Source organism: Penaeus chinensis, chromosome 4 (genome assembly GCF_019202785.1).
Source record: "Penaeus chinensis breed Huanghai No. 1 chromosome 4, ASM1920278v2, whole genome shotgun sequence".
NCBI lineage: Eukaryota > Metazoa > Arthropoda > Malacostraca > Decapoda > Penaeidae > Penaeus > Penaeus chinensis.
Genome location: NC_061822.1, coordinates 16058243 through 16084474, shown reverse-complemented (window position 1 = coordinate 16084474; position 26232 = coordinate 16058243). Strand labels below are relative to the sequence as shown.

At 47.9% G+C, this 26232-nt stretch overlaps 1 protein-coding gene across 2 annotated transcripts in view; it reads right to left on the bottom strand.

Moving 5' to 3' along the window:
• LOC125024913 (rap1 GTPase-activating protein 1-like) overlaps positions 1 to 26232 on the bottom strand; it is a 711333-nt gene that overhangs the window by 27456 nt on the left and 657645 nt on the right. For both annotated transcript variants that reach the window (XM_047612683.1, XM_047612684.1), the window contains 3 exons: positions 15361 to 15477; positions 14423 to 14560; positions 359 to 532 (listed from right to left, as the gene is read on the bottom strand). In XM_047612683.1, coding sequence (XP_047468639.1) covers positions 359 to 532; positions 14423 to 14560; positions 15361 to 15477 — 429 coding nt within the window. The remainder of the gene's footprint in view (positions 1 to 358; positions 533 to 14422; positions 14561 to 15360; positions 15478 to 26232) is intronic.

Sequence of the window (26232 nt, the reverse complement as noted above, 5' to 3'; positions counted from 1 at the left end):
CCACGGAATCATTTCGTTTTCTTTTAAAGTTGAAGGGAAGACAATACCGAAATATTAGAGATGATACATACTACAGATGATAAAAGAAAAGATGAAATAAAACGCACATCGTATAAAGAAGAGGAATGATGTACACACACACACACACACACACACACACACACACACACACACACACACACACACACACACACACACACATATATATGTATAAAATAATAATAAACAAATAAAGAGAAAAGAGTAAGCATAGCTCACAAAGGAGGAGGAAGAGAAGAAGAAAAAAAAAAAACAAAAACAACAACACTGAAACCCCAAAACAGTCCAAAGACCAACGAAGCTCGAGGGCGCCATCTACCTTAGCCATCTTCGCCGGCGTCGGGTTGTCTCCCAGGTTGATGATGGCGTGGTGCGTGCCCGTCTTGAGCCGCAGGAGGACCCGGGTGTTCTCCTGCGAGCTGATCACCTCCGTCTTGTGGCTCAGCACGACGGGGCCGTGGACTTCATCCTCGCCCAGGAAGGTCCAGTGTTCCTGAAGAGAGAGAGAGAGAAAGGGGGTTATGATTGAGGTGGATGGAGGTGGTCGAATCAGAAGGGAAAGTGGTGACGTTTTAACTGATAATTGCAAATGGCAGCAATTGATAATAACAATACAAATAGAACAGATGTTACGACAATAACACAAATCATACAAATGAGACAAGCAACAAAGATCAGACAAATGAAACAAAGAATAACAATATTCATAATTATCATTACTACCATTATCAATATCAAATCTACTTTTTACTAAAGACACGAGAAAAAAATAAAAATATGACACTGTTAAATAAAATACAGCCCGCGACTATTACCCAAGTCCATCCAATAAAGCGCACGGGGAGAGAGAGAAAGACAGAAAGAGAGAGAAAGAGAAAGAGAAAGAGAAAGAGAAAGAGAGAAAGAGAGAGAGAGAAAGAGAGAGAGGAGAGAGAGGAGAGAGAGGAGAGAGAGGAGAGAGAGAGAGAGAGAGAGAGAGAGAGAGAGAGAGAGAGAGAGAGAGAGAGAGAGAGAGAGAGAGAGAGAGAGAGAGAGAGAGAGAGAGAGAGAGAGAGAGAGGAGAGAGAGAGAGAGAGAGAGAGAGAGAGAGAGAGAGAGAGAGAGAGAGAGAGAGAGAGAGAGAGAAAGAAAGAGAGAGAGAGAGAGAGAGAGAGAGAGAGAGAGAAGAGAGAGAGAGAGAGAGAGAAAGAGAGAGAGAGAGAGAGAGAGAGAGAGAGAGAGAGAGAGAGAGAGAGAGAGAGAGAGAGAGAGAGAGAGAGAGAGAGAGAGAGAGAGAGAGAGAGAGAGAGAAAGAAAGAAAGAAAGAGAGAGAGAGAGAGAGAGATGGGCAATTCGGGCGCATACAGGGGCTCTCGGGGGTCCTTCCGTGAGCAACACACTGCAGTATTATCCATTGCCACTCCCGGAAGCCCTTGCGGATCAGGCCTCTCTCTTTCCCCTCTCTCCCCCTCCCTTTCCCCTCTCTTCCCCTCCCTTTCGACTTCCACGTCTCGCCACTCTCTTTTCCCCTCCCTCTGCAGCTGGGCGTCTTCGTCTGTCCATACTCTCTCTTTTTCTCGTTTTCTTCCTCTCTTACCCTTATTCTGTGAGTCTCTCTCTCTCTCTCTCTCTCTCTCTCTCTCTCTCTCTCTCTCTCTCTCTCTCTCTCTCTCTCTCTCTCTCTCTCTCTCTCTTTCTCTCCCCCCACCATATTCACCCATTCTCTCCACTCCTTCCCACCACTGCTTACAACCCAGCCACGTCCGCTCATAACTTAGGGACATACAGGAACTATTATTAGGGGAAGGAAACTTTCCGGGGCAGAAGGCACAAGGTGGAAAATAGGACGTGGCTCAACCGATGGAATAAGAAAGGAATAAGGAAGGAAGGTATGAATTAACGATGCACATTTTCTTTCAATTTTGTGCATCACATGTTAGTAATGCTAACAAAACAACCGAAAAAAAACAATACTATAACAGCTTAAACAACAAAACATATGATTATCACTGAGAAATTCCCTATTCCATTTGCTGTTTCCGTCTCAACACTCTTTCCTTTCTCCTAAACCTACACAAATGTGGCTGGCACCTGCACCCTCCCACATACCACTCACACACTTGTAGTATCATCGCGATACTTAATTAAGAATAAAAATCGATCCGACTTGAACTGAATTTTACACATTCTATCTAATGCAATAATAGCTTTATAGGCACCATCCTCTTTACGACTGGGCAGCAATGATCCTATTATATCTAACAAAACAACGAAGCCTATTGTCTATAAATACGCAATCATTCTTATTGGAGATAATGGCCATATTTTCAGTGTTTATTTAAGTTACAAATACGATATGGAGTTAAGCCAGACAAAAATATAAACAGCACATTTGCCGTTGCTACTGCATGCTGACTAAAAGCTGTCGTCGCGGGATCTGTTTGCCTACATGTGTGAATGTGGAGGCGCTTGTTTACATACGTGTGAGTCGCTGGAAGGATCAGGCTTCGTTTGAACAAGCAACGAAAACATGCGCAAGCATACGCACACATAGAGACACAGACACAGACGCACACACACAGACACACACACACACACATACACACATGCAGTCCGACGCCCCCCCTAAACACACACACGAGACCGCACCTCTTATATTGGGTGCTTCGATAAACGAGAAACGCAGCGCAGCATCTTGAGGCCAAAGGAACTGGGTCAGCTCAAGATAAACAAATATATATACACCATTTTTTCCAAGACATATATATATTTTTTTTCTCTCAAACCTAGATTACCCTCGTTCCTCACCCGTTCACTCTACTCATGCACGTAGGCAAATTACCGACACTTGGGAAAAAAAAAAGGTCATGGCAGGTAACACATGCACGAATGACCGACAACTCTTTCACGTGCAGAAATAGCCAACCATACTTTAACAGACCATGCCATTCCGCTGGAATAATGGCCCCATAGCTTCTACCTAGGACACCCCCATCCCTCTCCCCCTCCCCTATCGGAACTAACACCCCCCCCCTCCGTATCCATGTGCAACCGCGCAATAAGATACTCTGAAACACAGTCACGGGTTGGCTTGGAAAAAAAAAAAAAAAAAAAAAAAAAAAAAAAAAAAAGGCATACAATGGCTCACACGTTACTCAAGAGTACACGTGATCCTACAGTGACAGCATCCTCTTTATTACTCCATTCCAGTATCATGTTTCTTATTTTTCCACCCCATGTATCTTAGTCTTCTACATGGCGTATTGTCTTGGTATCCGAGTTGCACCGTGGAGAGCGGGTGTGGCTGCTCATCCCTTGTAAAACCTCGTTTAAGTACACTTGGGTTTCGGCGCCACGTGCTAAATCTTAGTGAAAGGGGAGCAATGCTTATAACACAACCATAAATATTTTTGGCGTGGATGGATTCGCTCTAGCAACATTATAGTGAATAAAAAAGGCGGTTGAGAATAACACAGCAAAGAATGTGAGTTCCTTTCTTTATCTATCCTCCTATTAACTCTCTCTTTTATCTATCTATCTATCTATCTATCTATCTATCTATCTATCTACCTACCTCCATCTAGATATATGTTAGAAAGACAGACAGGCAGACTTAGAGAGAAGGAGAGAGGGAAAAAGAAAGAAAATATATAGAGAGAAAGTGACACACACACACACACACACACACACACACAGAGAAAGAGAGAGAGAGAGAGAGAGAGAGAGAGAGAAAGAAGAGAGAGAGAGAGAGAGAGAGAGAGAGAGAGAGAGAGAGAGAGAGAGAGAGAGAGAGAGAGAGAGAGAGAGAGAGAGAGAGAGATGAGAGAGAGAGAGAGAATGAGAGAGAGAGAGAGAGAGAGAGAGAGAGAGAGAGAGAGAGAGAGAGAGAGAGAGAGAGAGAGAGAGAGAGAGAGAGAGAGAGAGAGAGAGAGAGAGAGGCTGCAGACCGGTAAGGCGTAAGGAGGGAAACGGCTCGGGTGCCAAGTACGTCTCAAAGTCCTTCTCGACTTAGGTGAGATAGGACGCTAAATCTGGTGGACGAGGCTTGTCCTACTTCCATTGCTAAGTCGGAAAGATGACGAAAGAGCAGACGCGAGAGAAAATGGATAAACAAGCGAGACAGACGAGATGGAGTGATTAGAGAAGGGAAGCGGAGGGAGGAAAAGAATAACATGTACATAAGAGGGGTGGGTGGGGGGGGGGGGGGAGGAAGGGAAAACAAATCAAGAGATATCAAGGAGTGATCAAGGAGGAAGGAAAGTGGAGGACCAAATTGGAGAAGAAGGAACTGAAGGAAGGGTGGGCGAGAAGGAGGAAGAGAAGTGTACGGATGCTGCATCTACTCCTGCAACGGGGGAAGATGACGTCTGCCGAGAGTGAAAGTGAAGTCCGTGGCGCAACCCTGAACTAAAATGTCTCCCCACTCTAGATGAACCTGCAGTAGTAGTGGTGCTTTTGATGGTGGGAAGGAGGTGGGGGTGGGGGTGGGGGTGGGGGTGGGGATGGGGGTGGGGGTAGGGTGTGTGTGGATGGTGGTGGAGGAAGAGGAGGAAGACGAGGAGGAGGAGGAATAGGAGGAGGATTAAGAGGAAACAGAAAGGAAGGAAGGAGGAAGAGGAGGAGGAAACAGAATTAAAGGTAGGAGGATAAAAAAAAAACGGAGAGGGAAATCTCTGCAAACGAAGAAGAAGAACACGAGTAAGAGAAGAAGAAGATGAAGAACACGAAGAAGAGAAGAAGTTGGCAGAAAGGAAGAGAAGAAAGCGAAGACAGACAAGCAACGCGGTCGAAACCAGCAGCTGATTAGCGGGGCGATTAGCAACGGGGTCGGTTCTCTTGCGACACCGGACGCCCGCCATAAAGACCTGCCACGGATGCCACGGAACGCGCTGCCCCCTCGTCGCAGCCGTCACGCGGAGAGCGCATCACGTGGCTTCCTCCTCGCCGCTCAGAAATAGAGGTCTTTCCGCCAGGCAAGAGAAGAAGAAAGGGGAGACGGATGGGAGGGGAGGGAAGGGCAGGAGGAGGAGGAGGAGGAGGAGGAGGAGGAGGAGGAAGAGGAGGAGGAGGAGGGGGAGGAGGAGGAGGAGGAGGAGGAGGAGGAGGAGGAGGAGGGGAGGAGGAGGAGGGGGAGGAGGAGGAGGAGGGGAGGAGGAGGATGAAGAGGAGGGGGAGGAGGAGGATGAAGAGGCTGAGAGGGGAAGGAAGAGGAGGTGGTAGGGGTAGAGGGGAGGGAAGCTCAATGTCACCTCGATCTTGTCGCCCCCCCCCCCCCTCCATCCCCTCGCTCAACACCTGCCAGCCTTGAATCTACCTCATTACTATGGGTCGAGAAGTGGCTAAGGATTCAGTGCACAGTATTCAACAATAGAAATATGCAGGGGAGAAAGACTGGGGGAGAGGGGAGGGGGGGGGGGTAATTGTCATCTTCAAACTGACGTCGCAATAACATGGATCAAAATAGAGAGAAAAAAAATCTGAAATACGAACAAAGCACGGCAAAGGGCACAGGATTTTATTTCATTGTTATCGCTTGGTCGAGTCTTGCAGATCTCGACGTCGACCTATTTAGTTCGACTCCTCCTTTTCTTTCTCTCTTTTTTCTTCTTCTTCCTCTTCTTCTGCTCTCTCATACTCCTCTTTTTTCTTTCCTTCATTTTTTCCTTCTTCTTCTCCTTCTACTTCTACGACTCCCTCTTACTCCCCTTTTTCTTTCGTTCTTGTTTTCCTTCTTTTTCTGCTTCCTCTTCTTCGACGCCTCTTACTCCTTCTTTTCTTTCTTCTTCTTCCTCCTCCTTCATCTTCCTCCTCCCTCTTACTCCCCTTTTTCTTTCGTTCTTATTGTTTTCCTTCTTTTTCTGCTTCCTCTTCTTCGACGCCTCTTACTCCTTCTTTTCTTTCTTCTTCTTACTCCTTCTTTTCTTTCTTCTTCTTCCTCCTCCTTCATCTTCCTCCTCCCTCTTACTCCCCTTTTTCCACCTTTCTTTCTTCCTTTTCTTCTTCTTCTTCTTCCTCCTCCTCCTCCTCCTCCTCCTCCTCCTCCTCCTCCTCCTCCTCCTCCTCCTCCTCCTCCTCCTCCTCCTCCTCCTCCTCCCTCTCTCTTCAACAGCATGTTTGAGTCATCATACGTCACCGCCTCAAAGGGCTTCTCAGACTCCCTATCTCGTCTTAATCTCTTCATCCACTTCGGGACCTTTCAACATTTCCTATGCAGGTTTAGGTTTTGAATAAAAAATATACAGCTTTGTGTGTGTGTGTGTGTGTTTGTTAGTGTGCGTGTGCGTGTGTGTGTGTGCGTGTGTGGGTGTATGTGGGTGTGTGTGTGGGTGTGTGTGGGTGTATGTGGGTGTGTGTGTATGGGTGTGTGTGGGTGTGTGTGGGTGTGTGTGGGTGTGTGTGTGTGTGTGTGTGTGTGTGTGTGTGTGGGTGTGTGTGTGGGTGTGTGTGTATGGGTGTGTGTGGGTGTGTGTATGTGTGTGTGGGTGTGTGTGGGTGTGTGTGGGTGTGTGTGGGTGTGTGTGGGTGTATGTGGGTGTGTGTGTGCTTTCGAGACAAGCAATCCAAATGAAACCTTAATCTCTCGCCTCCTTCACACGATCGTTAATCCATCCCTTCCTCGAAACACAAAAAAAAAGGTCTACGGACATCCAAGCTAAATCCTCGAGAGCGATTGCAATGACCTTTCGACGCGCTGCCTCCCCCCTCTTACTCCCCCCTCCGCCTCTCCGCCTCCCCTCTTCCCCCCCTCCCCCGCCTCGGCTTCCGGCCTCGAGCGCAACCGTGAGCGAAGGGCGAGCGACTACGCGATGACGATGACGACGACGAGGATGCAACAGTCGTCTCCGTCACGATCGGGGCGGGTTCCCTCGGCCACACGACTCTCGCCCTTGCTGCCGTCTGCTCGTGGATCGTATATGCCAACGCCCAGTTATTTCTTATATTATCATCCAGCTAACTTGTTTTATTATTATTATTAACCGCCAAGTAACTTTTTTTTCTATCATCATTACCACCCAACTTACTTTTTTCATTATTATTATTACCCAAATATTTTTCCCATAATGAACATCCAAATAACTTTCTTTTTTTTCTTATCACTATCACCCAAATAACGCACACGCAAAAAAAGATTTAATCCTACTGAATCTTCAAGTTCATTCTCGACTTCCGGCGCAAAAGCGAAAGAGTGATGGGAGATAAAGGCGAAGGCGAAGGGAGGAAACGGGAAACGGAAAAGCTTTCCATTCAAATTGAAACTAATCATATAAAAAAGGAAAACTTACAAAAAAAAGGGGAAAAAAGAAAGAGAAAAGGGAAAAAACTGCTCTGTGTAAAAGCGCCTGAGTGCTACAATAAGATATAATGTAAAAATTTTGAGGAAACAAATACATCCCGATTATACAGCCCATAAATCTCCAACGAATATACGATCCCCACCCCACTCGCCCTTCAACCCCTTCCCCCCCTTTCCCCTTTCCCCATACAAATTTGCACGTCCTCTCCCTCTTCCCCTCCCTCCCCCCTTAACAGACCTTATTACGAATTCCAGCGACAAAAAACACACCAATGGGTTGTTATCCCCCCCACCCCCACAACCCCACCTCCGCCACTAAAACAGCCACGATCACTTGCTTGTCTGTGACTGCGGTTCTTGATTACGTTTCGGTCCAAATGTGATTAGCAGTTGCTGAGGTCGTGAGCTTAAAGGAGGGACTGCGAGGAGGAGGGAGGGAAAGGAGGGAGGGAAAAGAGGGAGGTGGGAGGGAGGGAAAGGAGGTAGGGAAAGGAGGGATGTAGGAGGGAGGGAGGGAAGGAAGTAGGAGGTGGGAGAGGAAGGAGGGAGGTGGGAGGGGGAAGGGGAAGGAATGGGGTTTAGAAGGAGGAGTAAGAAGGGGGGAAAGATGGAAGGAGGGTAAAAGGCAGTGGGAAGCAAAGACAGTAGAGAACAAAAAATACTGAAAGAAGGAAGACATAAAAAAACACAAAGAATACCCCAAAAGAGAAAGAAAAAGTGAAAAAAGAAAAGAAACAATGAATGCGAAAAACACAAAAAATAAAGAAGAAGAAAAACAAACAAAAGAGAGAAAATAAAGACACTGAAAAAAAGAGACACAGAGCGGAAAAAAAAAACAAAGAGAAAGATAACAAATCCGAACAGAAAGAGAGGCCGAGAGAAAACGGGGGATCGTCCCTGTGAAATCAAACCAGTTGCGTGTGTGTTTGTGGCCAAGGACGACGGATCGGTTGATGCCCGGTTCTGAAGGAGGCATTCAGCCGACACCCGACACGAGAAACTACCCCTCAGGGATACTTCGAAAGCAACTTCCTCTGCAAGATTAATCAACCGATAACGGCGCGAAGGGAGGGAGAGTGGGTGGGGGAACAACCCGTTCGTTTGTTCGTTCGTTCGTTTGTTCGTTCGTGTCTGTCTGTCCGTCTCCCCCGACTCGTATTCCCACGCCGCTTCCCTCCGGATGCCGTCGGATTTTGGTAATCGGTCCAAATACAAAACGACTAAAGAAGAAGAAGAAAAAAGAAAAGGGAAGATGGAAAACGAAAGAAAGAAAAAACAAAAAACGAAAAAGAAGCAGAAAAAAAGAAAAAGAAAAACAGAGCTAGCTTTTTAACAACTACCCGACCTACAAACAAGAAAAGATCAACAAGAAAAACACCACAAATAACATATGACATCATGCGATTTATTACGTGGGTGCGCTAGAAACCACTAACCGTTGCCGATTGCCTTGGAAAAGAGGGAGGAGGACGGGGAGGGAGAGGGAGAGGGAGAGGGAGGGTGGGAGGGAGGGAGGGAGGGAGGGGAGGGAGGGAGGGGGGAGGGAGGAGGGAGAGGAGAGAGAGAGAGAGAGAGAGAGAGAGAGAGAGAGAGAGAGAGAGAGAGAGAGAGAGAGAGAGAGAGAGAGAGAGAGAGAGAGAGAGAGACAGACAGAGAGAAAGAGAGAAAGAGAAACAGAGAAACACAGAGAGAGAGAGAGAGAGAGAGAGAGAGAGAGAGAGAGAGAGAGAGAGAGAGAGAGAGAGAGAGAGAGAGAGAGAGAGAGAGAGAGAGAGAGAGAGAGAGAGAGAGGAGAGAGAGAGGGGGGAGGAGAAGAAGGGAGAGAGAGAAGGAGAGAAAGAAACAAAAGAGGAAATAGAAAGAACAGGAGGAAGGAAAAGACGGGGTCGCCGTGGTATCCTTGACACAAGGAGAAACTTGGCGTTGCAATAGAGAGCCGGCATGGGGTAAGGAGCGAGAGAGGGAGGAAAGAAGGGAGAAGAGGGCGACTGAAGCACGACGATCATCCATACAAAACCCCGCAAATGTCCCCATATCTCGTAAGGAACCCCCCACCCCCCCACACACCATTTACTCCCGTACCCCCATGCCCTTCCAAAGGGAATCCTAACACAGATTGAGCGTCGGCGCGCACTCACCCACGCACGTACGCAAGCACACACACTCCTCAGGGTTAAAGGCAGCGTCCGTGACAGACAGAGCCGCCGCCTCGACTCGAAACAAAGGTGAATCCGCAGACCCCTCCTTCCCACTCTCCCCTTCCTTCACCCCGACCCCCACCCCACCTCACTACTCAGCCCTAATTGCTTCGCTATTTATTGCAAATGGGGTAATGACGTTCATAACATGGAAGCTGAAAAGGGACGGAGGATGACATGGTATAGGGAAGGGGAAGGGTAGAAGAGAGAGGAGTGGGAGCGGGAGAGAGGAGCGTGGAGAAAGAGAGAAAGAGAGAAGGATAGAGAGAGAGAGAGAGAGAGAGAGAGAGAGAGAGAGAGAGAGAGAGAGAGAGAGAGAGAGAGAGAGAGAGAGAGAGAGAGAGAGAGAGAGAGTATCAGATGGCGAGTTGATATAGAACGCACACTGGTAATAACACGTAATAGTGCTGATGACACTGTGATGACACGGCGTCCATTACCACCGCTGTCACGTCCGTCGCAACCTTCAGTTACTTTCATCGTCGAGATAAAAGGCACGGGAGTCTATCAATTTAAATGAGTGGCTTCAGCGGCGTAATGAAAGGAAAACACTAATCCATTCAGCACTTCCATAGATCCTCATACCACCCTTCGGTTATGTAAGAACAGCTACCTAGTAACAATGGAGACAAGTACGACATGTACCCTTTGCACAGGTGCCGCTCGTCACGAAAGGGTTATGGTACCTCGGGGGCCGCCTCCTCGCGAGCTGCACGAACACTAGCAATAACATTAAGGGTATTCTAAAACACACAGAACAACCCCAGTGTGCACTATTTCGCTGGAAGAGCACGATCCCTTCCGTGGCTGCCAATGAAAGCTCAAGCAATAAACATGACATCCGATACAAAAGAAAGAAAAACAGAAAGAAAGAAAAATAAATCATCAACATAAAAAAAACAATCTTATGATCGTGTCAAGACACCTTTGCACACCACAAAAAAAAAAAAAAAAAATCCAGATTCTTTCGTGTCGGAGCCAAGAACGGTAATGAGGATATCGACAGCCACAGGGGTCAGGTTTGGCCAGGTCTAGTCCAGTCCATAACCTGACCCTCTGTACCCACAAGGACATGCAAAAAATCGAAGGATATAAAAAAAAAAATACTAACCCCAAATCCCAGCCCAATACAGTGGGGGTCATTAACTCGTGTTCCTGTGACCTGACAGAGTTAGTGGAAACAGGTGCGGTTGAGGAGGACACGCTGACCAGACGACCGCAAGGGGGGAGGGGAGGCGTAAAAGAAGGAGGAAAAGGAGGAAGGAGGGAATGGGGGGGGGGGAGAAAACGGGTAAGGGGAATGGGAAAGGGAGATAAAAGGGGAGAAAGGGGGAGAGAAAAAAGGGCAAGAGGGAAAGTAGGCGAGGTAAGGGGAAAAGGAGAAATGAGGAAAAAAAGAGAAATCCAGCAAAAAAGCAGGGGAAAGAGGGAATGAAACCAAAAAAGCAAAAAAACTAACCTAATGACAAAAAATCACAGAAATTAGAAGAAAAAAACTATAACCAATAATAAAAATAGCGAAAACATACCCCCCCGCAAAACAACAATTCACAAGCAATAAAAGCGAGAAGCAAGCCCAGCAAGCCACGACCGGGCGCAGGGAGTTCCCACGGTGGCTGACGGGCTGGTCGCCGCCTCCGCCAGCGCCCGCAGCCACCTTACCCTTTCCGGCCAAGACGCTGGGAAAGGTGAGGCCGGGTCCCCTCCGTTCTCACTGGCGACCTTGAACTTCGGTCAATCTCATCTTCCTCTACCCCTTCCCCCCCTCGCCCTCCTCCCTCGTTTACTTGTCTGTTATTCTTCATCAAATGTTCTGTCTTCCGTATTTTTGTATCTGTCTGCATCTCTCTCTGTCTGTATCTATTTCTCTCTCTCTCTCTCTCTCTCTCTCTCTCTCTCTCTCTCTCTCTCTCTCTCTCTCTCTCTCTCTCTCTCTCTCTCTCTCTCTCTCTCTCTCTCCCTCTCTCTCTTTCACACACACTCCCCGGGGCTTTCGAGTTGCATCTTTGTTTTCGCGTCGCTTAATGACACGCGGGGCAACGGAGGTCATTGCATAAACCCTCCCCTTTATTGCTGCAGGTCGTTAAGATCACGCAGACCCATAAGTTCAATCTGTATCAAGTCTCGTCTGAAATCCACAGATGTACCCGAGGCATTTAGACCGCAAAAGTTGACTTGTTTACAACTATAGCGAAAAGAAACGCGATTAAAAATTAAAAATAAGGGATGGACAACATAACATAACAAACAAGAAACGAGGACATCTTAAGGAAATAGATTTGAACAAAATGAAACAAAGAAGTGAGGAGAGGGGGGGGGGGAGTGGTTCACATTGTACCTGAACATTTCAGAGGAAATGTGATATAAAAACTGCTCCATGTACGTTACTGCCCGACGAGCTCTTAATGCTGGGAACCGCCTAAGGCATGTGGTACAAGGGTGGAGAAAAGAGAGGAAAATGGAGAAGGAGAGGGACAAGGAGTGAGAGAGAAGGAGAAGGAGACTTAGACGATAGAGACAGAAGAAAAAGGAATAAAGCTCACGCAAATAAGATAGCAGAAATGGAGAGGAAGAAGAACAGGGACTGAAAGGGAGGGGGGGGGGGAGACAGAAGATATACAGATACAAATACAAAATATGGAATAAAACTCATGCAAATAAAAAAGGAGAAATGGCGAGGCAGAGGGACAGGAACTGAGAGAGAAGAGGGGGAGGAAGAAAGAGGAGATAGACAGATGAAAATCTAAAATATAGGAATAAACATTCGATAAAACTAAAATTTAGGCAACAAAGAGAGAAATAACGAGAGGGATAGGAATAGGAACTGCGAGAGGGGGAGGGAGACATAGAAGATATAACACAGATAAAAAATATGAAAAATAGACATAACCATTCGATACAAAAGAAACCTCACGCACTTACAATACCCACCCCTCCCCTCCTCCCCCCTCCCCTTCTCGACGGCCCGATCCCCATCAGCACAAACAGCCTCCTTCGCTCGCCGATCACAACAAAGATGGAACACGATAAAAATGGGAGAGGAAGAACGACGAAGACGGAGGAGATAACGCGGGCCATAACAACACCCATCCCCTCCCCCCACCCTCTCCACTTCCTCTACCTCCCCATACACCCTCGATCTTCCCCATCCCTTTCTTAAAGATCCTTAACCCCCCTTCCCTTCCCCCTCTCCCCCACCTCCATAGGGCTCCGGAAGCACCAGGTCTTAACAAGGGCTCCCATTTAATTACCAGGCGCCGGTACTTCACCTGCCCCCTCGGCGAGCTCTCAAAACACGATTCTCACCTTCGCATCCCGGAAGCTGGTATTTACGGTGATGTATTGACGGGAGATGAGGGGGGGGGAGGGGGAGAGGGTGAGATAAGTGGGGGAGTGGGGGAGAGAAGCAGGAGGAGTGGGGGAGATGAGGGAGAGAAGCGGGGTGGGGGAGATGACGGAGAGAAGCAGGGTGGGGGAGACAGAAGAGAGGAAGAAGATGGTTATTGAAGAAGGAAACGGAAAGAGGATGAGCAAGAGTATGATAAAGCATGTGAAGAGAAATGGCTGGTGTTGACAGAGATATAGAGGCGGGACATGAAGAGATAGGGGGAGGGGGGATAGAAAGGAAAATAAAAAGTTTTAGAAGAGAAAGGAAAGAGGAAGGTAGAGCAGAAAGAACAAAAGATAAAGTAGCTAAAAAGAAGAACCGAACAGACGAAAAAAAAAGACAGGAGGAAAGAACAAGGAAAAAAAACCCAGCCAGATTCAATTAAAACTACCACTCAAATAAGGAAAGAAATACACAAAATCGAATACGAAGGAAGAACAAGAACGGCGTTCCAGAAGACCCGAATGATCCAGCGTGGGAGCGTTACCTGCAAACGCCCCTAATAATACTCATCACGCCCATCAGCCGCCCACCCCGAGGCACCCCAGACTACAGATTGATCGACGGGCAAACTACCTCATAACAAGGTTCCGCCTGTGGTAGGCTCCGGCCGCGAGGCACCGCAGAGTCGCCAAGGAGTGTGAGGCGCGAAGGACCAGAGGGAAGGGAAATGACTTTCGTATAAAGCGGAGAAGGAAACATGGGAAAAAAATTAAGGAATCTTATGTGTGTTATACATATATTTGGTTGTACGTGTTTGTGTGTGTTTGTGTGTGTGTGTGTGTGTGTGTGTGTGTGTGTGTGTGTGTGTGTGTGTGTGTGTGTGTGTGTGTGTGTGTGAGAGAGAGAGAAAGAGAGAGAGAGAGAGAGAGAGAGAGAGAGAGAGAGAGAGAGAGAGAGAGAGAGAGAGAGAGAGAGAGAGAGAGGGAGGGAGGGAGGGAGGGAGGGAGGGAGGGAGGGAGGGAGGGAGGGAGGAGGAGGAGGGAGAGGGAGGGAGGGAGAGGGAGAAAGAGGGAGGGAAAGAGAGGGAAAGAGAGGGAAGAGAGGGAGGGAGGGGGAGGGGGAGGGGGAGGGGGAGGGAGAGGCAGAGGGAGAGGGAGAGGGAGAGGGAGAGGGAGAGAAAGAGAGGGAGAGAGAGAGAGAGAGGGGGGGAGAGAGAGAGAGAGATAGATAGAAAAAAATAAAAAAAATTGATGCGCACATGCAAGGCCGGGACTTCATTAACTGTTACTTTAAATCGAACGACCTTGTTTTTATATCGGAAAAGTGTCTATTAAAAACGATTGATCAGCATGTTCAGCATGACTCATCAAAGAAAAACAGGAGAGAGATAGAGATAGAGAGAGAGAGAGAGAGAGAGAGAGAGAGAGAGAGAGAGAGAGAGAGAGAGAGAGAGAGAGAGAGAGAGAGAGAGAGAGAGAGAGAGAGAGAAAGATCTAGACAGCGAACACGAGACAACACAACAACAAATACTAAAAACAAAAACAAATAATGAAAGCCACAAAACTCCGAAGTCGTACTTACATTCCCCATGAAGAACCTTCTGTAGTAGCGCGCCGTCTCATCCGTCTCGAACTTGTTGTTGGAGTTCGTGCTGGCGTACTGGTGGTCCATGTCCGTACTGCTCTCGTCCCAGTAGCCGCCCGTGGCTGGAAGCACCACCTGCAGGAGGAAGAGGGCGCGTGGGTAAGGTGTCGGTCGGCCTGTTTTAGGGGGGGGGGGGGGTGACGGGAGTCGATTTTCCACTTTTTTCGATTCGATCTATTTTTTTTCTTCACTTTTTTACCTCTATATTGTTACTTTTTTTTCTCTTTCTGTCCTCTTTCTCTCTCTACCTAACCTTCCCTCAATCTGCCTGTCTCTCTTCATCTCTCTACCCCCCCCCCCCCCATCCCTCGCTTTTTCCCTTCCTCCCTTTCTCCTATCTTTCCTCTCCTCCTCCCTCTCATGCAAATTTCCTTCGGCAGATCCAGAAGCCCTTTAACCCTGCCAGGTCATGTCTTTTTGCCGAGCGAATATGATGAATGCCAAGGAATCCTCTTCATCCTGCCCCCCACCCCTCCCTTCCCCTCGAGAGACCCTCAAGGAAAGATCAGAATCCTTCAAAGGAGGTCATATCCCCGCCCCCTATTCCTCCCCTCTCCCCCCTTCCCCTCCCGATCCCTCAACCTTTCGCTCTTTGCGTCGATCATCAACCACATCCTACTCTCTAATCGACATTGTACTTTAGCCTGACACGAAGCGTGCCAGCGGTGCTCAGCGGAAGACAGACACCCATGACAGCACACAGGCACGGATACAGACACGGGCGCGCGCATACAGACATACAGACACACAGACACACAGACAAACACACACACACACACACACAGACAAACACACACACACACACACACACACACACACACACACACACACACACACACACACACACACACATACACACACAAACACGTGCTTACCTGAGGATATGGCGGCTCCTGCGCGAGGACCTCCTCGAGGCGGTGTCTGGAGGACGTCTTGGCAGGCGTCTCATCCTTGTCCGGCGGGGGCTTGCCTGGCCCGTCGCGCATCCCCTGCTGCAGAGAGAAAGAAAAAATAGTTTAAAAATCATTACAAAAAAATAGAAATCTCTATTACAATCGGAAGACAAATATACACGATGCAATAAAATGCGTTTAAAAAATCAGGCCCGCCCTCTTTAGCAGTCAAAACACAAGCAGAGGGGATTAAACAAATAAGCAAGGCACGGTACATCTTCACCGTCGTCCCTGACATTTGACGCATGCAAACACACAAAAAATCTTATCGAAACACACAAACACTGATATTTTTCTCTCTCCCTCCCTCCCTCCCTCTTTCTCCTTCTCTCTGCTATACCCACACTCACTTCCACTCCGCTTCCCGTTTACCCTCTCCCTCTCCCACTCCATTTCCCTTCCTCCCTCTCCCTCTCCCACTCCATTTCCCTTCCTCCCTCTCCCTCTCCCACTCCATTTCCCTTCCTCACGCTTCCACACCCACTCCCTCTCCAACTCCCACTCCGTTTCCCTTCCCTCCCTCCGTCCTTCCCTACCCTTCCTTCCTCCCACATACTTCCGAAATTCCACTAGTGTCGGGGCAGCGCGGGTGGCTGGCTGCTGCGACATAGACACGCCAGACACCTGCGCTTGGAACCCCCACAGGTGTTGAGTGGGTGTTCTCAAACAGGCGCTCTCACCCTCTTATCAGTACACCCTTGGAACCAGGTGTTTGGGCTCCGTATTTTCGTACAAATTATTGGCTTACGGCGGGCCCTATGGGAGGCGAGCTGATTTAGGTACGTGGAGTGCACCGAGATGGATTAATGGCCGAATAAAAGCCTAAAAACGCCTGCTATCTTTACCACCGAGGTCAGACAGCCTCGCGTGGGTGCGATTTAACGAGCTGGTTAGACTCGTTATGTTTATAATGAAAGAAAAAAAATAGTTCACAGCTTCATTTATATCAGTTTAAAAAATATATATATCTACTGAAAATATGCGAGGATTCAAGTCTTTCCTAATACCATCTTGTAAAGTAAAATCGTTCTCCTTCACCTTCTCAAGTTGCGTTTCTTTCAAAATTTCTTTTCCCTTGGTTATTTTTTAAGAAATTTCAAACGCATGTTCTCACGTACAAATGCTATATCCCCGCCTCTCTCGCGTTCAAAACATCGAAAGGATTACCACGCCAAACACTTATTATCTCGCCACACAGCTGATGCAATGATTAATTTTCACAGCAAGATTGCAAAGCCTCCGCGCACAACCTCCTGCTCCCATTGCAGCCTCAGCCTCACATTGCGCAAGTGCTCGTTGTGCCGGTTACTCTCCTGCATCACTTTTACAACTTTGTTTTGGTTGTAGCCGTGGTCGCGTGTACCCGGCTTGGCTCCCGGCAATGCAGTCGCTGAGTGGCTTCCAAGTCACCGATAAATCCACAAGTTCTACACCTGGCTAACTTATATAAAAAAAATAACAGCCACAATAAAATGACATCAACATTATCAACAATGAACACGACAATAAACAACAACACTCAAACCATTCCCCTCAAATGCTACAGGTCTGACGGAGTGGCCCATACAAGCAAAATTTATTCATGGGGGTTCTGAAGGCTTGAACATCAGTCCCAGACGAGTAATGTATCCCGAGTGAATGATAACTTTATGTTAATCTCACGAAGATAGGTTTGACCCCGCGCCATTTCTCAAGCGCTAAGAAGTCACCATCCTCCACCCCCCACCTCCTACCCCCTGACCCTCACCCCGGTAACTCCCTCCCGGTTTTTACTCACCCACATCTTCAGTCCCGTAGGTCCAACACATGCAACAATGTGGTGTGAACAACAATGCGCGGAGATTTGAAAAAGAAAACCGAAAAAATAATATTCCCGCCACCTGCGACCGCCAGCAACGCCATGCATGAACTAACCCAATCTCGCATGAAAAGGCCTCTCGTGTACAATCATTTCCGTGACCTCGTTCCGCAAATTTAATTCATATGCTAATTTCAGGCCGTAATAATGGCCTAATAACCCCCACAAAAGGCGTAATTACAGAGGGCAACAATCATCAACTGTGGTAATGACTATACCCGGGTACATCTTTAGTAGGAGCACCATGTGATAACTTAAGTACGCCTGGTTATACGATGAGAGAATTTCGCATTTGTAAATGTACAAAACGGTGTTTATCTAAGCGAAGCATTTATCAGGATCAAGAACATCAACCATAACTCAGAGAAAAAAGAACGTTAAAAATATAAGAGTCATTCATCAAAATTAAAACAGTGATAAATCCTTTCAACGTAAATATACAAATTATTACGTCACCCAACAACCCTCGCATTCACAGCCGCCGCGAAGGAAACATAACTCCAGCCATCACCAGGGAAAGAGTCAGGGCGAACGAGGACAAAAAATTCCTTCAAAATAATAAACATTTCCGAGCCGTTGGTGCCGCGTGGTCTGGCCGCCGCGCAGCGAGACTCGCCCGCCCTCGCCAGTTCTCGTTCGGTAATCGGATACTTTGGGTCCAAACACGAAAAATAAGAGATAAACATCGTTAACGGGAATGGGTCAACAACTGGCACTGTACTAATAGGTTCACAAATCTGTTAAGCCTACATGTAAACTCCCGGAGATGGGGCTGGATACCTTATCTGACCATCGGGAATGTCGACGAGGAGGAAATCTTAACATTTGCTCCTGGTGGACGAATATCGAGAAACTTTCCCCCTTTCACTGATGAATTTAGCCCCCCATTAATAATAAAAACAGTGCTAAAAAGTAACCGAAACTCCGGAATAGGCAAAAAATCGCCAATAAAAACGACATCGCTTCCAAGCGTCGTGCTTTTGCGAGAGTTCGATTGTTTGTCGTCAGGAAGACCGTTATCCACTCATCTCTCCTCCCCCGCCCATTCCCAGAACAAACTATCAAACTTATCCGTAAAATATCTTTTGACTTTTTCTTTACCTGTTTTCTATACCTTCTCTCCCCCCACCCTCTCATTTTTCCGTTCGCTTGTCGGTGTTTACCTCAATCGTGCCATATGGAGGGTATAATTTATTTTCACCTACTTTTGGCCGTCTACCCATTCGAGCGTCGGGCAAGGGGAGTGGTTGACAACGATCCATTATGACGCAGCGAATTTTCTCTCCCTTCGCGGAAGTCTATAGTGTTCCAGACCCTAGAAAAACCTACGTCGAGAATACAGAAACGCAAATACAAGCACGGGAAAGTATTAGACATAATAATCAGAATCTGCTGTATTTTATCTATATTTTTTTATGATGAACCTACGTCTAATATTCGGATATAAGCACCCTTCCCCGAAGAAGACTAAAAAATCGCGTAAACAACACCAGCGTGCGAACTCAATTCACGGTGACAAAGGAATCATCTCTCACCTGCTTATTAGCGCATCAACGCAACGGACTTTCGACCTTACAAACTCTAAGCAAAACAACAAAGATGGCAAGCAGGTGTCAGTAGCTGAGATTTTCGCGAGCCTCTTGTCAAAGATCCGTTACTCTCATCTCCGTCGATTTCAACCACAGATTTCTTAACACGGCCATACAAAACGAATATCAACAAACAATGGTCAAAGTGTCCGTCAAGAGTTTTAGTTTAAGATATTTTGCTTTTACCTTTACAACAGATTTAAACTGACTTGATTTCAAACTATCGTGAACGAATCTGACTCCGTTAATGTATTTAAACCGAGGAACATCCCAAATGCATTTAAATAAATCTGTGTGGTTGGCTAATTCGCCCTCGAGTCTACCCGTGTAAACTTCCAACTTTCTCCCTGACTGGAGGTACCGCATCCTTCCCACAGAAACACAAACACGAGAGGGAGAAATGGGGAGGGAAAGGGAACCCGCTCGCTTGGGGCCATCTTCACACCCAAACACAATGGGTGAGAACCGCTTTATTGTCCTCGTTGTCACCCGAGTCTTAAAGAAACGATAATGAACAACTAGGTGGCGTTACAGGTGTCTGTCTCCCCGTCAGACAGGAAGGAGAGACGGAGAGAGACCCCCCGCTTGACCGCTGTCTGTCCGAAGGAGCGGCGGACAGCAATAACGCAGGAAATAGAGCAAAGAATGGTTTCCTATCACCGGAATGATCCAAACATCCGTCAGCGAGACCTCCGCACACATGAACGAAAGCACTGCGCGGGGCAGGAGTCGGTGAACCATCGTCGCCTGTTATCCAGGCTCATTATTCCAGGCTTTGTCACCCGGCGGTTCACGCCCGAAGCCGCGACAACGGACGACTGTCACGCCTCCTCGCGGCCACGACACGAACGAACACTAGACGCAACCAGGCGGAAATTTGTTGAGAAACGGCAAATCGCGGAATAATGGAGACGGATTGGTGCTGTGAGGTGCCTCGCTTTCTCGCCCGCGCTTGTCATGAGGCGTAAGTAATGTGACTTTTAATCAGTAATCTAGGAAGAGTCGTAGTGGTAATGTAGAACGATAATCCGTTTTCCTTGACTTAATTAGGCTGTCTACACACCTTCTCCCCTTTCATTCTAGGAAGGAGCCGCGTCCTTCCTTCGCCACAAATCCCGCAGGCATGAAAACATCCCCATGGCCTTCATGTTCAGAGTCCCTCCCTCTCTCCCTCCCTCTCCCCCAACAACCAACATTCCAGCCGCCACCCACGATACGCCTCCGCCCACCAGGCATACCGCACGCCCACCATAAGCTAGCAATCTGTCACACACCATCAACACCAGTCACAAACCCTCACGCTGTGCCCACAGAGGTTGCAAGATACGGGTTCAACACCCGTCGCCTCCCATACTCCGATTGCAAAGGACATCAACGCACACTTAGAAGACTCAACAAAGGAGCGAGAGATTAGTGTGAAAAAGGCAAGTGTATTAAAAGTACATCACAAACAACCACGCACACGGACGGACAGCACATACGTCTCCCTTACCAGAAAGTTCCCTTTTAATGACGACCTCCTGTCACCCTTGCGGAAAAGAATTGTAATGTTAGAGAGAATAACAACATCCTGTGACAAGAACGCGTGAAATATGGTCATATTTTCCCTCAACTCAAATAATTAATTCTTCTAGTGATATTCCCGCTGGTGGTGATATATATACATATATACATAACTTACATACATATATGTATATATGTGTGTATATATGTGTATATATATATGTATATATATATACACATACATACGCACATACATACATACGTGTATGTATATATATAAATAAATAAATATATATATATATATATATATATATACATACATACTCATAAACGGTCACACTAATCACACTAACCCATAAAAAATCCAACTTACTTCGAAAAATATTATGTTGCCCATCGCGGCTCCATGTACGCGGGCGCGGGAGCCAAAGCCCCTCCAAATAGCTTTATCGCTCCTCCTTGAGTTTCAATGACAAACGAGGGAACATTTAAATATACCGGTACTTATCCCTGAACAGTACGCTCATGGGACGATGTGTTCATGTCTCTAGGGCCACAGGCGAGGACAAATAGCTAAGGCACAAATATCCATTACATCAAGGGCATGAAAAAAAGTCCTCAGGTCTGAATTAGAAGTTATTATCTGTTATTATTCGTGGAGAGAAATGGGGGTGGGGGTTAAGGGGGGGGGGGTATGTCACCGACCGACCGACTGAAGCTCACCGGATCCACTACTCGACTAACATCTTTCAGTGCTGTAACTACGGATAGTAAAGTGTCGGGGTGTAGGGAGGGGAGAGAGGAGTGTGGGGAAGAGAGAGAGGGGGGGTTAATATCAAGGGAGGGATGTGGATATTCGAGGTATGTGAGTGAGGGCAGAGGGGGGAGGGACGGGAGAGGGGAGGGGAGAGGGGGGGAGGGGGAGGAGGGAGAGGGGAGGGGAGAGGAGGGAGAGGGGAGAGGAGAGAGAGGGAAAGGGTAGAGGGGAGGGGATAGGGATAGTTGAGGGGAGGGGGAGGGCGTCTGGAGGGAAGGGGGAGGAGAGAGGGGAGGACGGGGGACGGCAGAACACCTGTCCTCTCGTGGTGGTTATGCTACTGGCTCCCAAGCAAGGGATTCCGTGATATTGGCAACCTTGAACATCTGCGCATTTCTGCACATTTGATTTCATCTTGAAATAGATAAAAAAAAAAAAAAAAAAAAAAGCCTACGGTGTGATATGATGTCCAGATAATGTATATGTTACTTTCCATAAAAGATATGGATAAATTACGCGCTTAATTGGTAACTAACAGCAAACACCATAGATCGTTTGTTTGTACGTTTGAGAGATCGGCAATACATATTGCGAACTTGCACACGCGTGCTCATTAATATTTACGTTCAATCACTTTAATTTATGTAAATGCATACATAGATGAATATAAAAATGTGAGGATGGTTGGTAGCCTAAAGCCTCGCCTCCGTTAAGTCCCCTTCGAGATTTACGAGCGTCGCTCACCTGCACCTACTGGAAAACGCAGGATCGCCCAAATCCCTTTTGGGTCTCACACGCACACGCACTTTCCCTTCCACAGGTTCAGGGATCAAGAAAGCCCCCTAATCCCGCGCCCTGAAGCCCTGGACGGCCCTCGAAGCGGCGTCCACGGCTCCAGGGGTTCCGACCACAGGAGCGGGCCGCCACCCCCACCGCGAGCACGTGTGAAGAACATGGGCATGCCGACGGCCAGCCTCGTCCATGACCGATGGTGTCGTGCCCACTGCTTGCCTCTCGCGTTTAGGCCTTCGCTGGTTGTCTTTGGACCGCCACAGGGAGGCCTGCGAGGGATCATCAACGTCCATATGCATACAGGGATCCCAAGGCGTTCGAAGGGCTTGTCCACCAGAGGCACCACCGCCGTCCGCGTCCACCGCACACCAGATCCTACGCTTAAAGGTGACATCCTTCGCCCGACTTCATTGGGATTCCTCCGACGTCGGTCCGTCCATCAGTCCCGGCGGAGAATAATAACCCTGATCCATCCGCCGTTGTAGGACGAGAATGTGGAAGGAGTTACAAAGGGATCACTTCCCTCTGTCCGATTCCCTCCGCGGAAGACCTCCCAAGTTTTCGATTTCGTTTCCCGTGGCCTTTGCATCTCCCCCCCCCCCCCCCACATCCATCCGTTCCCTATGATGTATTTAAACGTCCCCTCCTACTAAAGCAAAGCCGACTGAGTACGTACGTTGCACTCGGGAATTAATAATGGGAAAGCATGTCTAAAGCCTCGGCCGGCCAGAGTGGCTCCTGCATTATTCCCAAGGATTTTCGGTATTTATCATAAGCTCATCAGCCAAATGCGATTGGGCGCAACCATCCCTACGATGTCAACAAATCACACCTCGGCGATATCACAGCACATAATCATTCGAACTTTCAAAATTCCAACAAATAGATAAAAACAAATGAATAAAAAAAAATAAAAAATTAAGTTTAAGATCCTTAAACCCTTTTAAAACTTCAATTTCCACCTCTCGTCTTTGAGAAGTCACGCTTGTTCGTTCCACCACCAGAGGGCTATCAAAACTTCACAAATAGCGACCCCTGCAGATGTTCATTAATCACTGTAACAAATAATTAGGGTCAGATTCGAGATAAGTCACAGCGTGCTCCCCGACGCCCTTTATGCGCCCGAGCCCCGTTATATGGGCGTGACCCCCCCCCGCCCCCCGCCCACATCAGAACAACTCAACTTCCATTGCTTAAAGAAAAGGAGAGAATACAGTCACCTCTCAATTAATAGACCTTTGAAATCCGCGAATAACACCAGGATTCATCAATAACCACACTTTCTCCTCCCTGAAATCACAGCCGACGAAATGCAGACTCATCACTGGGGGATATCTTCATTACCCATCGCGTTCACGGGCGAAAGGCGAGTCATTTCGGTACGAAGGACTGTACAGAAATGGAAATGAAAGAAGAGAAAACGGGAAAAATACTTAGAAAATTTGAAATTCAGAAGGAAATCATTGGTGGAAGAGCAACCAGAGAGGAGAGAGGAGAGAGGAGAGAGAGGAGAGAGAGGAGAGAGAGAAAAAAAGAAGAAAAGAGAACCGAAGAAGGGGAAGGACGGGTAGGGGGAAGGCAGGCCAGGAAAGGACCCAGGCATGCGGTGGTAAATTTCAGAGAGCCCGATGACTGTAATTGTGAGATAATTTAATCTCTCAGCAATAAAAGCCTTTGGGAGACGCGTGGGTGGCCTGAGGTCGAAGGGAGAAGGGAAAGGGAAGGCATAGGAAAGGATAGGAAGGGGAAGAAGGGATAGGGAGTGAAGGGGAGGAAGGGATAGGGAGTGAAGGGAATGGAGGGAGGAAAAGGAAAGATGATAATATCTTGCTTTTAAATATATATAAGAGAAAGTAAGAGGGGGCTATATAAAATGAGAGAAGATAGGAAGAAACGGATATATAATAACAGTTAGAAAGAAGGTAAAAAAGATGGGTGAATGGGGGACACAAGGAGAGGGAGATATTGAGTGAAAGGACCGAATAAATAGATAAATGACAGACAGGGAGAAATGATAATGATACTGAATAATTAGAAACAAGAAAGAGTGAACGGCAGAAAACAAGTTATCGGGGATAGAGTAAAGAAGATGAAAATGCAGAAGAAATGGAGAGAAACGGATGAAACTATCAGAGAAATCCGGTGACAAAAATGTTAGAGAGAGAGAGAGAGAGAGAGAGAGAGAGAGAGAGAGAGAGAGAGAGAGAGAGAGAGAGAGAGAGAGAGAGAGAGGGAGAGAGGGGGGGGGAGAAAGAGAGAAAGAGAAAGAGAGAGAGAGAGAGAGAGGAGAGAGAGAGAGAGAGAGAGAGAGAGAGAGAGAGAGAGAGAGAGAGAGAGAGAGAGAGAGAGAGAGAGGAGAGAGAGAGGAGAGAGAGGGAGAGAGGGAGAGGAGGGAGAGAGAGAGAGAGAGAGAGAGAGAGAGAGAGAGAGAGAGAGAGAGAGAGAGAGAGAGGGAGGGAGAGGGAGGGAGGGAGGGAGGGAGGGGAGAGAGAGAGAGAGAGAGAGAGAGAGGAGAGAGAGAGAGAGAGAGAGAGAGAGAGAGAGAGAGAGAGAGGGGGGGGGGGGGTGGGGGGGGGGAGGGGGGGGGGTGGGGGGAGAGGGGAGAGAGAGAGAGGGGGGGGAGAGTGGGGGGAGAGAGAGAGAGGGGGTGGGAGAGAGAGAGAGAGAGAGAGAGAGAGAGAGAGAGAGAGAGAGAGAGAGAGAGAGAGAGAGAGAGAGAGAGAGAGAGAGAGAGAGAGAGAGATACGGAAACAAACAAAATAAAAGAGACAGAACGACAGACAACGCGAAAGCAAGTAAGAACAAAATCAAGACTGCAGATCGGAAGGCGATCACAAGGCGCTCGGCAGACGTCGGGGCTTCAGTTCCCGCCCACCACGGGCGTCGTGCAGCGGCATCGGCTGAAGGCTAGCAGGCCAGCGATGTCCACTGCAGCTCTGGCAGTTATACAACAAAGGCTTAATAATACCTCAAGAGCTTAATTCACGTCTGACGACTTAAATAAGCGCATCCATTCCAAGGCTAACGGTGAAAATCTGGAGCACGGCCAGAATGACCGCATTAATGATGAAATCGAGACAATACACTAGAAACTCCTCTAATCTCATGAGAACAGCGTGCAATTGCAGTTGCTCCCGGACTCACGACGCACTAAAACGGGCACTCCAGAGTCCTTCAAGGCGTGACGTAAGAGGGTACACCCGGCACCACACCCACTAGGGCGCGGTGGTGGGCAGGAGCAGACGCCCACGCCTCCTCAGGTCATGCCCTGTGACAAAGGTGGTGAGACCTGACGGAGGAGGCCTGCCCCGTCGGGACTCCACCCACTCCAGCTGGACAATTAACATAATTCTGGTACTCTGCGGCGGCTTGCTGGGGCGGCGCTCGATGCCACGCCCCTGGGTAGATTGAGGGAAGGAAGGGAAGAAAGGGGGGAGGGGGCAGTTCCCGTCGCTGGTGCCCTTTGGATTGGATCCTCGCACACTCCCTCGGGCCAATTGTCAGTGTCGCATTGTGCCCTCGGTCGACGGGATGTTGACACAATGTCTTCCGCGCGACGTGACGGGATGGGGGCCATATTGAAAGAGGTGGGGTGGGGGGGGGGGGATGAGAAGGGGTGCCTTTCAAAAACCCTCGATCTGACCATCTGCCGTTGCGTCACCCACGTCCCATGTACTTTTAGGTGCCATTCGTGACGCAACGACCCCGGAGACAAGCCTGGCACGAGCGACCTACATCACAAGGGCCACAACCCAGCATTCACCTTCCCCCACAAACCGCAGTGGATGGGCCCTATAAACCAATCTTAAAAAAAAAAAAAAAAAGTCTCACTCTTCCCCTCTTTCCGCCCCGTCGTGATCCCCCTCCCCCCTCTCCTGCAGCGCCAACACACCTAGCCCAGTGACGCCGTCCTTCCTAACCCCGTCGGCAGATTGACTTACCCAGGTGTCTCCATGACAACAATCAATGGCCCCATCACTGTAATAAAATAGCTCTGTCACGTGGCACTTGACGGAGCAGCGTATTATGTGAAATTAAATTTTCAATACCCATATCATTAATATTTCACTTACTCATACACAGACATTTCATATGACAATATTAATCACAAATATTTTATGCATCATATGCTGCCATCATCGGCTTAATAATACAGCTGATAATACAATTGAACTCATTAAAACCTGGAATATAAATGTAAAATTATCTTTCTAATCTAGGACAATGACAGAAGCATATACAAAACAAACAATACAGTTAACGAGGTCCTAATAGAAGCATTTACTGTCAAAATT